Below are 16,497 nucleotides of genomic sequence, written 5' to 3' on the forward strand. Positions count from 1 at the left end.
ACACACACACACACACACACACAGACACACACACACACACACACACACACACACACACACACACACACACACACACACACACACACACACACACACACACACACACACACACACACACACACACACACACACACACACCTGGATTTAACCCAAGGTGTGTTATAGAGCAGCTATCTATGATGTATATTGTCGTGTGTTGAATTGGATTGAATCCCACCCCCAGTACAGGGGCTTGAAGGCAACACCCACGTTGAGTTTACAGTAACAATGTAGAGAGGTGGAAGATCCTCAACCAACAGTAACAATGAAGAGAGGTGGAAGGTCCTCAACCAACAGTAACAATGGAGGGAGGTGGAAGGTCCTCAACCAACAGTAACAATGGAGAGGTGGAAGGTCCTCAACCAACAGTAACAATGGAGAGGTGGAAGGTCCTCAACCAACAGTAACAATGGAGAGAAGTGGAAGGTCCTCAACCAACAGTAACAATGGAGAGAAGTGGAAGGTCCTCAACCAACAGTAACAATGGAGGGAGAGGGAAGGTCCTCAACCAACAGTAACAATGGAGAAAGAGGGAAGGTCCTCAACCAACAGTAACAATGGAGAGAAGTGGAAGGTCCTCAACCAACAGTAACAATGGAGGGAGGTGGAAGGTCCTCAACCAACAGTAACAATGGAGAGAGGTGGAAGGTCCTCAACCAACAGTAACAATGGAGGGAAGTGGAAGGTCCTCAACCAACAGTAACAATGGAGAGAGGTGGAAGGTCCTCAACCAACAGTAACAATGGAGGGAGGTGGAAGGTCCTCAACCAACAGTAACAATGGAGGGAGGTGGAAGGTCCTCAACCAACAGTAACAATGGAGTCATAAGAAAAGTGCATCATAAACTACTACTCAAACTGTCATGGTCATTCTGAAGACTTTCATTGTGTTATTCTACAGTGGAACAAACAGTACTATTTCAATACACCAATCAGTCTTCCTGCTTTGGTAAAACAACCTAGGAAGTGTTCAGTACACTGACTAAATACATATCAGGAATGTCACTTAGCCAGTTTTCCTAAAATCTACTATGGTTAATTAGTACTTTCACCTATACCAAATAAACCACACGTTGTTCTGCCTCAATCCCGTGTTGTTCTGTAAATATGTGTTTAACCTGCCTTACAATAAATACATATAGACATGTTTACAACCTGTTAAATAGACAATCATTAGACAATGACCTTCATCATACAGAGTTATTTATTGACATCATCAAATCACAGCAAACACACACAGCAACTCAGATTTGGTTGGAGCTTACACACACAGCAACTCAGGTAAGGTTGGAACTTACACACACAGCAACTCAGGTAAGGTTGGAACTTACACACACAGCAACTCAGGTTTGGATGGAACTTACACAATGATTTGAGGAAATGATCAGTCCTAAAACAATGCAAGTCTGTGTGTATACAACATACACAGTACAATGAAATCACACTGTAGTGCATAAATTCATTACTAGAATCAAAACAAGTATTTCTGTGCCCTTGAAAGTTACACTGGGCTGTAGGTTGGGATGGAGATCAGGGGATTAGTGCAGGAGGGACCCCATCCTTCATATGACATGCTGGGGGCTCCAAAGGCTCACTCCAGACTCTGGGCCCCTGGGGGGGGGGGGGTTCCCAAGACTCACTCCAGACTCTGGGCCCCTGGGGGGGGGGGGGGGGGGGGGTCCCAAGGCTCAGTCCAGACTCTGGGCCCCTGGGGGGGATTCCCAAGGCTCAGTCCAGACTCTGGGCCCCTGGGGGTCAAAGAGAATCTGACTGTTAGAGAGGAAACACACCAGAACGATGTCTGAGTGCTATTGAATATCTGCCGCCATTTTCCATCAATTTCCAGCTGATTCTAAATTTAGGCCCAAAGCCTGTACGGTATATTACCTCATGAACTAAGTACTTAAATAAAACACTTACAGGTGATTGGCCCAATAGTGAGGAGCTTGAGGGGGACGGACTTGGACACAGAGCGGGATCTCCTCCTGGAACACACCTGTAGAGAGAGAAACCAACCACTAAGTCAGAAAGACCAAACACCAATGAGACCAAACACTAAGTCAGAGTGACCAAACACTAAGTCAGAGAGACCGAACACTAAGTCAGAGAGACCAAACACTAAGTCAGAGAAACCAACCACTAAGTCAGAGAAACCAACCACTAAGTCAGAGTGACCAACCACTAAGTCAGAGTGACCAAACACTAAGTCAGAGAGACCAAACACTAAGGAGACGAAACATTAAGGCAGAGAGCCCCAAACACTAAGTCAGAGAGACTAAACACAAATGAGACCAAACACTAATGAGACCAAAAACTAAGTCAGAGAAACCAAATACTAAGTCAGAAAGACCAAACACTAAGTCAGAAAGACCAAACACTAAGGAGACTAAACACTAAGTCGGAGAGACCAAACACTAAGTCAGAGAAACCTAACCGATACCAAGTCAGAAAGAGAGAGTGAGAGAGAGAGAGAGAGAGAGAGAGAGAGAGAGAGAGAGAGAGAGAGAGAGAGAGAGAGAGAGAGAGAGAGAGGAGAGAGAGAGAGAGAGGAGAGAGAGTGAGAGAGAATGTGGAGGAGTTGAGGACTCACTGGAGTGCAGGAGGACCTCCTCTGATCACACAGGCTGAGTCTGCAGTGCAGGAAGACGTCCCGGTAGTCCCCCTGGTACAGGAACAGCAGAGCAGAGAAGCGAGCCCTGAGAGACGAGCCGCTCTCCTCCACCCTCACCTGGGTTCGATTGCTAGGACACCTGGGAGAAGAGCCAAGAAGTCGCAAAGTGTAGGGTTCAATTTATTTACAGCTACACAGACATACCAACTCATACTACACACCCACATAACACAAACACACATAGACATGCAAACAGCTGATGAATAGAGTCACAGACCTGTGTTGAATCATGTAGAATCGCGGAAGGTCATCAGGACTGGGGGATTCCGTGGCGTAGCAGTTGTCTAGAACGACCACATAACGCTCTGCCTCGGACTCCTCTACAGACACGCCCACCCGTACAGACACGCCCACATGCAGGGTGGAGCCCACCGGCAAGATGACTCTGCCTGCTGGGTAAGGCTCTGTGTAGTTGGAGTTAAGGTACAGAGACATGGAAGCTCTGGCTTTGGCACCGACTCTAACAACTCCATTACCAGGTCTGTCAAGAGGTGAAGCCACAAGTCAAAACAAAGATTGCAAACATACAATCAAGAAGGTAGATTGACAGGTGTACTGGCAGACCTAACCAATGCGTCATCCCATTGAATTGACCATTGACCTGGCGTAGGCACAACTTAAATGAGTTATCTTGTCATTCTACATCCTTGATGAAATTAACAATGCTGTGTCATTATGGCTGGTCTGCACAATCAAAGCAGAATGATGTGTGGTGTATTTTCTCACAGTAGGTAGTGTCTGAGGGCCACATCCAGTCTGCTCTCTGTCTCCAGGGGATAGACACATGAGAGAGGATAGCTCACGGGTCGGGAGAGAGAGTCGTTTCTCCCATCTACTGGATAAACTAATAAGCTGTTGGAGTAGACAGCATGGGTGGTGTTAGTCTGAAATAGAAGAAGAGAAGTGTTCACAGTTAAATTAATATTCAGGTCTTATATACAGACCTTCTAACATTAAGGTCTTAATGGGTTTTCTATGGGGATCTGGATTTCTAAGGCATTTGCTTGCAGTTCCTATCGCTTCCACTGGATGTCAACAGTCTTTAGAAATTGGTTGATGTTTTTCCTGTGTAATGAAGAAGTAGCCCTGTTCAGAACTGTTTGTTAGAGGCGCGTGACCTGAAAGCACGCGCCACTTTGTTTTCGTCCGGTATTGAACGCAGTTTATCCCGTCTTAAATTTTATCGATTATTTACGTTACAAAATACCTAAAGTTGTATTAGGAAAGTTGTATTAAATGTTTGGACAAAGATTACAGGTAATTTATGAGATATTTTGTAGTCATGTTGCGCGAGTTGGAATAGGTGTTTTTCTGAATCAAATGCGCCAAATAAATGGGCATTTTGTATATATAACGACGGAATTAATCGAACAAAAGCACCGTTTGTGATGTTTATGGGACATATTGGCGTGCCAACAGAAGAAGATCTTCAAAGGTAAGGCATGAATTATATCTTTATTTCTGAGTTTCGTGTCGCGCCTGGCGGGTTGAATTATGATTGTCTGTGTTTGTTTGATGGGGTGCTGTCCTCAGATAATCGCATGGTTTGCTTTCATCCGTAAAGCCTTTTTGAAATCTGACATGTTGGCTGGATTAACAACAAGTGTAGCTTTAATTTGGATTTAATTTAATTTAATTTAATTTGCACTTGTGATTTCATGAAAGTTTAATATTTATAGTAATTTCATTTGAATTTGGCGCTCTGCCATTTCACCAGATGTTGGCAAATTGATCCCACTAAAAGGATTTGATCCCTAAGAAGTTTTAAGGGCTTATACACAGACCTACTAACATTAAGGTCTTATATACAGACCTTCTAACATTAAGGTCTTATACACAGACCTACTAACATTACAGTCTTATATACAGACCTTCTAACATTAAGGTCTTATACACAGACCTTCTAACATTAATGGCTTATACACAGACCTACTAACATTAAGGTCTTATATACAGACCTTCTAACATTAAGGTCTTATACACAGACCTTCTAACATTAAGGATCAGTTACAGTCTAAACTCTTCCAGTGTTGAATAACCTCCAGTCAGACATTGAGGTAACGTGTTCTCACCTCCAGAGTGTTTCCACAGAGTCCCTCCCGTCGCTCCACCTGGTACCACACTGTGCCGTTAGCCTCCTGGTGGGCAGAGCAGCGTCTGTCAGCCAGGTGGGCAGAGGAAGCGTTCCGACCAGCAGCCTCCAAGTGGGCCCTGTTTAGACCCACCTGTACCAGGCTCCACCCACACACCAGCTCTGGGGCCGTGATAGGAGGACGCGTAGGTTCCTTGATGGTGGTGACAGGTATTGGGCCAGTTGTTGTAGTGGTAGTTTCAGGTACTAGAGTTGTGGTGGGGGTTCCAGGTACTATATTTGGGGTTCCAGGTACTGGAGTTGTGATGGGGGTACCAGGTACAGCAGTTGTGGATCTGGGTACTGGAGTTGTGGTGGTGGTTTCAGGTACTGGAGTTGTGGTGGTGGTTTCAGGTACAGGAGTTGTGGTGATGGTTTCAGGTACTGGAGTTGTGGTGGTGGTTTCAGGTACAGGAGTTGTGGTGATGGTTCCAGGTACAGGAGTTGTGGTGGTGGTTTCAGGTACAGGAGTTGTGGTGGTGGTTTCAGGTACAGGAGTTGTGGTGATGGTTCCAGGTACTAGATTTGGTGTTCCAGGTACAGGAGTTGTGGTGGTGGTTTCAGGTACAGGAGTTGTGGTGGTGGTTTCAGGTACTAGATTTGGGGTTCCAGGTACAGGAGTTGTGGTGGGGGATCCAGGTACTGGAGTTGTGGTGGTGGTTTCAAGTACAGGAGTTGTGGGGATGGTTTCAGGTACAGGAGTTGTGGAGGTGGTTCCAGGTACTAGATTTGGGGTTCCAGGTACAGTAGTTGTGGTGTTGGTTCCAGGTACTGGAGCTGTGGTGGGGGTTTCAGGTACTGGAGTTATGGTGATGATTCCAGGTACTAGATTTGAGGTTCCAGGTACAGGAGTTGTGGTGGTTATTCCAGGTACTAGATTTGGGGTTCCAGGTACAGGAGTTGTGGTGGTGGTTCCAGGTACAGGAGTTGTGGTGATGGTTCCAGGTACAGGAGTTGCAGTGGTGGTTCCAGGTACAGGAGTTGTGGTGATGGTTCCAGGTACAGGAGTTGTGGTGGTGGTTCCAGGTACTGGAGTTATGGTGATGGTTCCAGGTACAGGAGTTGTGGTGATGGTTCTTGGTTCAAGAGTTGTGGTTATGGTTCCAGGTACTAGATTTGGGGTTCCAGGTACAGGAGTTGTGGTGGTGGTTTCAGGTACAGTAGTTGTGGTGTTGGTTTCAGGTACTGGAGTTGTGGTGGGGGTTTCAGGTACTGGAGTTATGGTGATGGTTCCAGGTACTAGATTTGGGGTTCCAGGTACAGGAGTTGTGGTGGTCATTCCAGGTACAGGAGTTGTGGTGATGGTTCCAGGTACTAGATTTGGGGTTTCAGGTACAGGAGTTGTGGTGATGGTTCCAGGTACAGGAGTTGCAGTGGTGGTTCCAGGTACAGGAGTTGTGGTGATGGTTCCAGGTACAGGAGTTGTGGTGGTGGTTCCAGGTACTGGAGTTATGGTGATGGTTCCAGGTACTAGATTTGGGGTTCCAGGTACAGGAGTTGTGGTGGTGGTTTCAGGTACAGTAGTTGTGGTGTTGGTTCCAGGTACAGGAGTTGCGGTGGTGGTTTCAGGTACAGGAGTTGTGGTGGTGGTTCCAGGTACAGGAGTTGTGGTGATGGTTCCAGGTACAGGAGTTGTGGTGATGGTTCCAGGTACAGGAGTTGTGGTGATGGTTCTTTGTTCAAGAGTTGTGGTTATGGTTCCAGGTACTAGATTTGGGGTTCCAGGTACAGGAGTTGTGGTGGTGGTTCCAGGTACTAGATTTGGGGTTCCAGGTACAGTAGTTGTGGTGTTGGTTCCAGGTACTGCAGTTGTGGTGGGGGTTTCAGGTACTGGAGTTGTGGTGGTCATTCCAGGTACAGGAGTTGTGGTGATGGTTCCAGGTACTAGATTTGGGGTTCCAGGTACAGGAGTTGTGGTGATGGTTCCAGGTATTAGATTTGGGGTTCCAGGTACAGGAGTTGTGGTGGTCATTCCAGGTACAGGAGTTGTGGTGATGGTTCCAGGTAGTAGATTTGGGGTTCCAGGTACAGGAGTTGTGGTGATGGTTCCAGGTACAGGAGTTGCAGTGGTGGTTCCAGGTACAGGAGTTGTGGTGATGGTTCCAGGTACAGGAGTTGTGGTGGTGGTTCCAGGTACTGGAGTTATGGTGATGGTTCCAGGTACAGGAGTTGTGGTGATGGTTCTTGGTTCAAGAGTTGTGGTTATGGTTCCAGGTACTAGATTTGGGGTTCCAGGTACAGGAGTTGTGGTGGTGGTTCCAGGTACTAGATTTGGGGTTCCAGGTACAGTAGTTGTGGTGTTGGTTCCAGGTACTGCAGTTGTGGTGGGGGTTTCAGGTACTGGAGTTGTGGTGGGGGTTTCAGGTACAGGAGTTGTGGTGGTGTTTCCTGTTACTAGATTTGGGGTTCCAGGTACAGGAGTTGTGGTGATGGTTCCAGGTACAGGAGTTGCAGTGGTGGTTCCAGGTACAGGAGTTGTGGTGATGGTTCCAGGTACAGGAGTTGTGGTGTTGGTTCCAGGTACTGGAGTTGCAGTGGTGGTTTCAGGTTCTGGAGTTGTGGTGGTGGTTCCAGATACAGGAGTTGTGGTGATGGTTCCAGGTACTATATTTTGGGTTCCAGGTACAGGGGATGTGGTGATGGTTCCAGGTACTAGATTTGGGGTTCCAAGTACAGGAGTTGTGGTGGTGGTTCCAGGTACAGTAGTTGTGGTAATGGTTTCAGGTACTATATTTGGGGTTCCAGGTACAGGAGTTGTGGTAATGTTTCCAGGTACTAGATTTGGGGTTCCAGGTACAGGAGTTGTGGTAATGGTTCCAGGTACTATATTTGGGGTTCCAGGTACAGGAATTGTGGTGATGGTTTCAGGTACTAGATTTGGGGTTCGAGGTACAGGAGTTGTGGTTATGGTTCCAGGTACTACATTTGGGGTACCATGTACAGGGGTTGTGGTGGTGATTTCAGGTACAGGAGTTGTGGTCGTGGTTCCAGGTACAGGAGTTGTGGTGATGGATCCAGGTACAGGATATATGATGATGGATCCAGGTACTAGATTTGGGGATCCAGGTACAGGAATTGGGATTCCAGGTACAGGATTTGTGATGATGATTCCAGGTACAGTAGTTGTGGTGATGGTTCCAGGTACAGGAGTTGTGTTGGTGGTTTCAGGTACAGGAGTTGTGGTGGTGGTTCCAGGTACAGGAGTTGTGGTGGTGGTTCCAGGTACAGGAGTTGTTGTGATGGTTCCAGGTACTAGATTTGGGGTTCCAGGCACAGGAGTTGTGGTGATTGTTCCAGGTACAGGAGTTGTGGTGATGGTTAAAGGTACAGGAGTTGTGGTTATGGTTCCAGGTACTAGATTTGGGGTTCCAGGTACAGGAGTTGTGGTTATGGTTCCAGGTACTAGATTTGTGGTTCCAGGTACAGAAGTTGTGGTTATGGTTCCAGGTACTAGATTTGGGGTTCCAGGTACAGGAGTTGTGGTGTTGGTTTCAGGTACAGGAATTGTGGTGATGGTTTCAGGTACAGGACTTGTGGTGTTGGTTCCAGGTACAGGAGTTGTGTTGATGGTTCCAGGTACTAGATTTTGGGTTCCAGGTACAGGAGTTATGGTGGGAGATCCAGGTACTGGAGTTGTGGTGATGGTTTCAGGTACAGGAGTTGTGGTGATGGTTCCAGGTACAGTAGTTGTGGTGTTGGTTCCAGGTACAGTAGTTGTGGTGTTGGTTCCAGGTACAGGAGTTGTGGTAGGGGATCCAGGTACTGAAGTTGTGGTGATGGTTCCAGGTACTAGATTTGGGGTTCCAGGTACAGGAGTTGTGGTGATGGTTTCAGGTACTGGAGTTGTGGTGATGGTTCCAGGTACAGTAGTTGTGGTGTTGGTTCCAGGTACAGGAGTTGTGGTGGGGGATCCAGGTACTGAAGTTGTGGTGATGGTTCCAGGTACTAGATTTGGGGTTCCAGGTACAGGAGTTGTGGTGATGGTTTCAGGTACTGGAGTTGTGGTGATGGTTCCAGGTACAGTAGTTGTGGTGTTGGTTCCAGGTACAGTAGTTGTGGTGTTGGTTCCAGGTACAGTAGTTGTGGTGTTGGTTCCAGGTACAGGAGTTGCGGTGGGGGATCCAGGTACTAGATTTGGGGTTCCAGGTACAGGAGTTGTGGTGATGGTTCCAGGTACAGGAGTTGTGGTGATTGTTCCAGGTACAGGAGTTGTGGTGATGGTTCCAGGTACAGGAGTTGTGGTTATGGTTCCAGGTACTAGATTTGGGGTTCCAGGTACAGGAGTTGTGGTGTTGGTTCCAGGTACTAGATTTGGGGTTCCAGGTAAAGTAGTTGTGGTGTTGGTTCCAGGTACTGGAGTTGTGGTTGGGGTTTCAGGTACAGGAGTTGTGGTGGTCGTTCCAGGTACAGGAGTTGTGGTGTTGGTTCCAGGTACTAGATTTGGGGTTCCAGGTACAGTAGTTGTGGTGATGGTTCCAGGTACTGGAGTTGTGGTTGGGGTTTCAGGTACAGAAGTTGTGGTGGTCGTTCCAGGTACAGGAGTTGTGGTGGTCGTTCCAGGTACAGGAGTTGTGGTGATGGTTCCAGGTACTAGATTTGGGGTTCCAGGTACAGGAGTTGTGGTGATGGTTCCAGGTACAGGATTTGCAGTGGTTGTTCCAGGTAAAGTAGTTGTGGTGTTGGTTCCAGGTACTGGAGTTGTGGTTGGGGTTTCAGGTACAGGAGTTGTGGTGATGGTTCCAGGTACAGGAGTTGCAGTGGTGGTTCCAGGTACAGTAGTTGTGGTGTTGGTTCCAGGTACAGGAGTTGTGGTTGGGGTTTCAGGTACAGGAGTTGTGGTGGTCGTTCCAGGTACAGGAGATGTCGTGGTCGTTCCAGGTACAGGAGTTGTGGTGATGGTTCCAGGTACTCGATTTGGGGTTTCAGGTACTGGAGTTATGGTGATGGTTCCAGGTACTATATTTGGGGTTCCAGGTACAGGAGTTGTGGTGGTGGTTTCAGGTACAGGAGTTGTGGTGATGGTTCCAGGTACAGGAGTTGTGGTTATGGTTCCAGGTCCAGGAGTTGTGGTGATGGTTCCAGGTACAGGAGTTGTGGTGATGGTTCCAGGTACAGGAGTTGTGGTTATGTTTCCAGGTACTAGATTTGGGGTTCCAGGTACAGGAGTTGTGGTGTTGGTTCCAGGTACTAGATTTGGGGTTCCAGGTACAGTAGTTGTGGTGTTGGTTCCAGGTACTGGAGTTGTGGTTGGGGTTTCAGGTACAGGAGTTGTGGTGGTCGTTCCAGGTACAGGAGTTGTGGTGTTGGTTCCAGGTACTAGATTTGGTGTTCCAGGTACAGTAGTTGTGGTGTTGGTTCCAGGTACTGGAGTTGTGGTTGGGGTTTCAGGTACAGGAGTTGTGGTGGTCGTTCCAGGTACAGGAGTTGTGGTGGTCGTTCGAGGTACAGGAGTTGTGGTGATGGTTCCAGGTACTAGATTTGGGGTTCCAGGTACAGGAGTTGTGGTGATGGTTCCAGGTACAGGAGTTGCAGTGGTGGTTCCAGGTACAGGAGTTGTGGTGATGGTTCCAGGTACAGTAGTTGTGGTGTTGGTTCCAGGTACAGTAGTTGTGGTGTTGGTTCCAGGTACAGTAGTTGTGGTGTTGGTTCCAGGTACAGGAGTTGCGGTGGGGGATCCAGGTACTAGATTTGGGGTTCCAGGTACAGGAGTTGTGGTGATGGTTCCAGGTACAGGAGTTGTGGTGATTGTTCCAGGTACAGGAGTTGTGGTGATGGTTCCAGGTACAGGAGTTGTGGTTATGGTTCCAGGTACTAGATTTGGGGTTCCAGGTACAGGAGTTGTGGTGTTGGTTCCAGGTACTAGATTTGGGGTTCCAGGTAAAGTAGTTGTGGTGTTGGTTCCAGGTACTGGAGTTGTGGTTGGGGTTTCAGGTACAGGAGTTGTGGTGGTCGTTCCAGGTACAGGAGTTGTGGTGTTGGTTCCAGGTACTAGATTTGGGGTTCCAGGTACAGTAGTTGTGGTGATGGTTCCAGGTACTGGAGTTGTGGTTGGGGTTTCAGGTACAGAAGTTGTGGTGGTCGTTCCAGGTACAGGAGTTGTGGTGGTCGTTCCAGGTACAGGAGTTGTGGTGATGGTTCCAGGTACTAGATTTGGGGTTCCAGGTACAGGAGTTGTGGTGATGGTTCCAGGTACAGGATTTGCAGTGGTTGTTCCAGGTAAAGTAGTTGTGGTGTTGGTTCCAGGTACTGGAGTTGTGGTTGGGGTTTCAGGTACAGGAGTTGTGGTGATGGTTCCAGGTACAGGAGTTGCAGTGGTGGTTCCAGGTACAGTAGTTGTGGTGTTGGTTCCAGGTACAGGAGTTGTGGTTGGGGTTTCAGGTACAGGAGTTGTGGTGGTCGTTCCAGGTACAGGAGATGTCGTGGTCGTTCCATGTACAGGAGTTGTGGTGATGGTTCCAGGTACTCGATTTGGGGTTTCAGGTACTGGAGTTATGGTGATGGTTCCAGGTACTATATTTGGGGTTCCAGGTACAGGAGTTGTGGTGGTGGTTTCAGGTACAGGAGTTGTGGTGATGGTTCCAGGTACAGGAGTTGTGGTTATGGTTCCAGGTACAGGAGTTGTGGTGATGGTTCCAGGTACAGGAGTTGTGGTGATGGTTCCAGGTACAGGAGTTGTGGTTATGTTTCCAGGTACTAGATTTGGGGTTCCAGGTACAGGAGTTGTGGTGTTGGTTCCAGGTACTAGATTTGGGGTTCCAGGTACAGTAGTTGTGGTGTTGGTTCCAGGTACTGGAGTTGTGGTTGGGGTTTCAGGTACAGGAGTTGTGGTGGTCGTTCCAGGTACAGGAGTTGTGGTGTTGGTTCCAGGTACTAGATTTGGTGTTCCAGGTACAGTAGTTGTGGTGTTGGTTCCAGGTACTGGAGTTGTGGTTGGGGTTTCAGGTACAGGAGTTGTGGTGGTCGTTCCAGGTACAGGAGTTGTGGTGGTCGTTCGAGGTACAGGAGTTGTGGTGATGGTTCCAGGTACTAGATTTGGGGTTCCAGGTACAGGAGTTGTGGTGATGGTTCCAGGTACAGGAGTTGCAGTGGTGGTTCCAGGTACAGGAGTTGTGGTGATGGTTCCAGGTACAGGAGTTGTGGCGGTGGTTCCAGGTACTAGATTTGGGGTTCCAGGTACAGGAGTTGTGGTTATGGTTCCAGGCACTAGATTTGGGGTTCCAGGTACAGGAGTTGTGGTTATGGTTCCAGGTACTAGATTTGCAGTTCCAGGTACAGGAGTTGTGGTGTTGGTTTCAGGTACAGGAATTATGGTGATGTTTTCAGGTACAGGACTTGTGGTGATGTTTCCAGGTACTAGATTTGGGGTTCCAGGTACAGGAGTTGTGGTTATGGTTCCAGGTACTAGATTTGCGGTTCCAGGTACAGGAGTTGTGGTTATGGTTCCAGGTACTAGATTTCGTGTTCCAGGTACAGGAGTTGTGGTGTTGGTTTCAGGTACAGGACTTGTGGAGATGTTTCCAGGTACTAGATTTGGGGTTCCAGGTACAGGAGTTGCGGTGTTTGTTCCAGGTACAGGAGTTGTGGTGATGGTTCCAGGTAGAGAAGTTGTGGTGTTGGTTCCAGGTACAGGAGTTGTGTTGATGGTTCCAGGTACAGGAGTTGTGGTGGTGGTTCCAGGTACAGGAGTTGTGGTGGTGGTTCCAGGTACAGGAGTTGTGGTCATTGTTCCAGGAACTGGAGTTGTGTTGGGGGTTCCAGGTACAGGAGTTGTGTTGATGGTTCCAGGTACAGGGGTTGTGGTGATGGTTCCAGGTACAGTAGTTGTGGTGTTGGTTCCAGGTACAGTAGTTGTGGTGTTGGTTCCAGGTACAGAAGTTGTGGTGGGGGATCCAGGTACTGAAGTTGTGGTGATGGTTCCAGGTACTAGATTTGGGGTTCCAGGTACAGGAGTTGTGGTGATGGTTTCAGGTATTGGAGTTGTGGTGATGGTTCCAGGTACAGTAGTTGTGGTGTTGGTTCCAGGTACAGTAGTTGTGGTGTTGGTTCCAGGTACAGGAGTTGTGGTGGGGGATCCAGGTACTAGATTTGGGGTTCCAGGTACAGGAGTTGTGGTGATGGTTTCAGGTACTGGAGTTGTGGTGATGGTTTCAGGTACTGGAGTTGTGGTGATGGTTCCAGGTACAGTAGTTGTGGTGTTGGTTCCAGGTACTGGAGTTGTGGTGGTGGACCCAGGTACAGGGGTTGTGGTGATGGTTCCGGCTACAGGAGTTGTGGTGATGGTTCCAGGAACTGGAGTTGTGTTGGGGGATCCAGGTACTGGAGTTGTGGTGATGGTTCCAGGTACTAGATTTGGGGTTCCAGGTACAGGAATTGTGGTGATGGTTCCAGGTACAGGAGTTGTGGTGTTGGTTTCAGGTACTGGAGTTGTGGTGGTGGTTCCAGGTACAGGAGTTGTGGTGGTGGTTCCAGGTACTAGATTTGGGGTTCCAGGTACAGGAGTTGTGGTGTTGGTTTCAGGTACTGGAGTTGTGGTGGTGGTTCCAGGTACAGGAGTTGTGGTGGTGGTTCCAGGTACTAGATTTGGGGTTCCAGGTACAGGAGTTGTGGTGATGGTTCCAGGTACAATAGTTGTGGGGGTGGTTTCAGGTACAGGAGTTGTGGTATTGGTTCCAGGTACAGGAGTTGTGTTGATGGTTCCAGGTACAGGAGTTGTGGTGGTGGTTCCAGGTTCAGGAGTTGTGGTGATGGTTCCAGGTACTAGATTTGGGGTTCCAGGTACAGGAGTTGTGGTGTTGGTTCCAGGTACAGGAGTTGTGGTGTTGGTTCCAGGTACAGGAGTTGTGCTGATGGTTCCAGGTACAGGAGTTGTGGTGGTAGTTCCAGGTACAGGAGTTGTGGTGGTAGTTCCAGGTACAGGAGTTGTGGTGTTGGATCCAGGTAAAGGAGTTGTGGTGGTGGTTCCAGGTACAAGAGTAGTTTTTGTCGATGTAGTTGTGGGTTTACAGGTAGTTGTAGAAGATTGCTCTTTGAGAGAGTAAAATGAGATGAGGGTGACTGAGAGGGAGAGTGGAGAGAGAATGAAAGAAACAAGGTATAGAGTTACTATCAGTCAAGATGAGCATGAGTACCTCCTACTGTCAAAAACACAGACATTATGAAACTCAACCACAAGGCATTGCACACCTTTGCCTTCCACCATGGTCCTGCCACCACATACTGCATCTACACTGAGGAGTAAGATGTAGTTTTCTCAACACTCACCTTTCCTCTCACACCTCCAGGTGATCTTATCCTCACTCATACAGGTGTCATCATCTCTACAGGTAGAACACACCTTGGTGTTGACGTCTGGAAGAGCAGAGGGGGAGGGGGGTTCATGGATTTGGTGTGACTAGTACACACTCAGGTTATACCACTGATGTACAATGTATTTGCCACAAAAATAAATTATATTTTTGCACACATTGTTTTTACACACGTTGTGTGGTGTCTAAAGTCTCTCGTGACATAAATGTGGCACATGGGTTCAGAGAGTGAATTGGACACCTTGGAACATTCTTAATGTTTTTTAACCTTTATTTAACTAGGCAAGTCAGTTAAGAACAAATTCTTATTTTCAATGACAGCCTAGGAACAGTGGGTTAACTGCCTGTTCAAGGGCAGAACGACAGAACCTTGTCAGCTTGGGGATTTGAACTGGCAACCTTTTGGTTACTAGTCCAACACTCTAACCACTAGGCTACCCTGTCTTTAAGAAACAGTGATAAGGACATTATGATGTCATACCTGCACAGTAGGCCATGTTGCATGTTGTTGTAGGGACAAACTTGTAGACATAGTAGTTTCCATAGCAGGCTTTGACATGGATGGGATTTTGCCTCCAGTAGCAGCAGTCACCATACCAGCTCCCACAGACACCCCTCTGAACCACCCCGTCTAACACCTGGGGATGGGGATCCGTGAGCCACATGGGGAAGGCGGTCCCACACATGTAACTGTCCACACACCTCTCTGGCATCTGAACACTGGTGTTCCCCAGGAACAGGCGATACCATCCCTGCCAGTTGACATCCTTGTCGCAGTGCTCGCCATAAACGTTGGCGTTGTTGTTGGTGGCACGCCAGCCGTCATTAAGTACGGTGTAGTGCTGGCAGGGGTCTGCACAGCAAGATGTTCCACCAGCACTGATACAGTCCTCCCCCATATCACACACACCACAGCTGGTTACAACCAATCCTGCAAAACTGAGTTCATATATTAGGTTGAAAACGGTATACATTACAATTCACCCTAAATACAGTACGACAAATTAATTGAATGACAACAAACAAGAACAAGATTATCCTTATTACAACATGTGTATCTATACAAAAGTTGTTTTGTAATGCCTGCACCTTTCTCCTTCTCCTCGATCCCACACACTTCCCTACAAGCATCCCTATTAACCTCAGACAATCGTATCATCTACAGCATGTACCATACCATTCTTCTCTACCTGAGATGATCACCAAGAGAAGAAACAACCAGTTTGCTGTCATCATTCTGCACAGAAGTCTCCAGCTCAAGCGTGCAAGAACCTTAAAATATATGTTTTAATGGGTTACTTTCGTTCACATGCTATTTGGTACAGAATAGATAAGAAGTTTCGATTTAGTTTAAACCTCGTCGTTAGTAAGATATCATTTTATCCAACAAATACCATCTCTGTGGAGTCTCTACGACAACAGCCTTGCATTACTTACATCAAGTTGTATTAGCGTACCATTCACAGAGGACGAATGTCAGAGTGGAGCATTGGGCTTTCAATATACAATGGTAGTAGGGGAGGGGGAGCCGTGTGGCTATTAGAATAATCAGTCATTATTTCCAAATGACTGATTAGAGGGTTTGAGAAAGGATAACAGTATATTTAAGATAACAGTGTTGATAATAACTCCTACTGGGGGCTATTCATTAACACTTTTAGTGACCTTGCTCAAGTTTGAGTCAGTATGTAGTTGTTTGTATTCAAGTTTGAGTCAGTATGTAGTTGTTTGTATTCAAGTTTGAGTCAGTATGTAGTTGTTTGTATTCAAGTTTGAGTCAGTATGTAGTTGTTTGTATTCAAGTTTGAGTCAGTATGTAGTTGTTTGTATTCAAGTTTGAGTCAGTATGTAGTTGTTTGTATTCAAGTTTGAGTCAGTATGTAGTTGTTTGTATTCAAGATTGCTTCTTTCGTCAAACATACTGGTTAACCTTGATGGTCAGTGGTTTGATTACATACATTCACAACTGATTTGAGTACATGATGGTCTGAGCTAGGAAATGTGACACACATGAACACGCACGCACACGCGCACACGCACACACACACGCACACACACACGGGGCCTGAAGGCACCACCCACATTGAGTTTACTGTAACAATGGAGAGGTGTTAAGGGCCATCTCCATTTGACTTCTATGAGTTAGTAATCAAACTGAAAGTGTGCCTACCTTCATGTTCCAATCCAACCAAAAGTACACATGGTCGTCCATGCGGGGAGAGAAACATGACAAATGCACAAAGTGAGAAAGGCTATAGTGGGTCTTTTTTTTTTGCTCTTCATTTCCAAATCATCCTAAAGTATCTACAAATGTACTGTGTAGCTCAATGAAGTTACTTATAGGTGAATTGG

General features: G+C 47.3%; 1 protein-coding gene across 1 annotated transcript; it reads right to left on the reverse strand.

Annotated features, from left to right (window-relative positions):
• Window positions 1-1,693: 1,693 nt before the first annotated feature.
• LOC110487225 (mucin-2) lies at window positions 1,694-15,643 on the reverse strand. The gene is made up of 11 exons (XM_036948319.1): window positions 15,583-15,643; window positions 15,323-15,417; window positions 14,627-15,084; window positions 14,102-14,188; window positions 5,760-13,894; window positions 4,782-5,714; window positions 3,436-3,593; window positions 2,927-3,190; window positions 2,629-2,788; window positions 1,959-2,034; window positions 1,694-1,786 (listed from the first exon to the last, which is right to left on the reverse strand). The coding sequence occupies exons 2-11, from the start codon at window positions 15,379-15,381 to the stop codon at window positions 1,767-1,769; spliced, it is 10,350 nt and encodes a 3,449-aa protein (XP_036804214.1). The 5' UTR covers window positions 15,382-15,417; window positions 15,583-15,643; the 3' UTR covers window positions 1,694-1,766.
• Window positions 15,644-16,497: the final 854 nt, after the last annotated feature.

The sequence above is a fragment of the Oncorhynchus mykiss genome, chromosome 17, assembly GCF_013265735.2.
Source record: "Oncorhynchus mykiss isolate Arlee chromosome 17, USDA_OmykA_1.1, whole genome shotgun sequence".
Classification (NCBI taxonomy): Eukaryota; Metazoa; Chordata; class Actinopteri; order Salmoniformes; family Salmonidae; genus Oncorhynchus; species Oncorhynchus mykiss.

Bases quoted from the DNA above. Each gene is read 5' to 3' on its own strand.
- LOC110487225 (XM_036948319.1), bottom strand. From the start codon at position 15,381: ATGATGACAGCAAACTGGTTGTTTCTTCTCTTGGTGATCATCTCAGGT. The intron at 15,085-15,322 runs GTATGGTACATG...ATATGAACTCAG, and splicing joins ATCTCAGGTAGAGAAGAATG to TTTTGCAGGATTGGTTGTAA. The intron at 3,594-4,781 runs GTGAGAACACGT...CTTCTATTTCAG, and splicing joins TCTGTGGAAACACTCTGGAG to ACTAACACCACCCATGCTGT.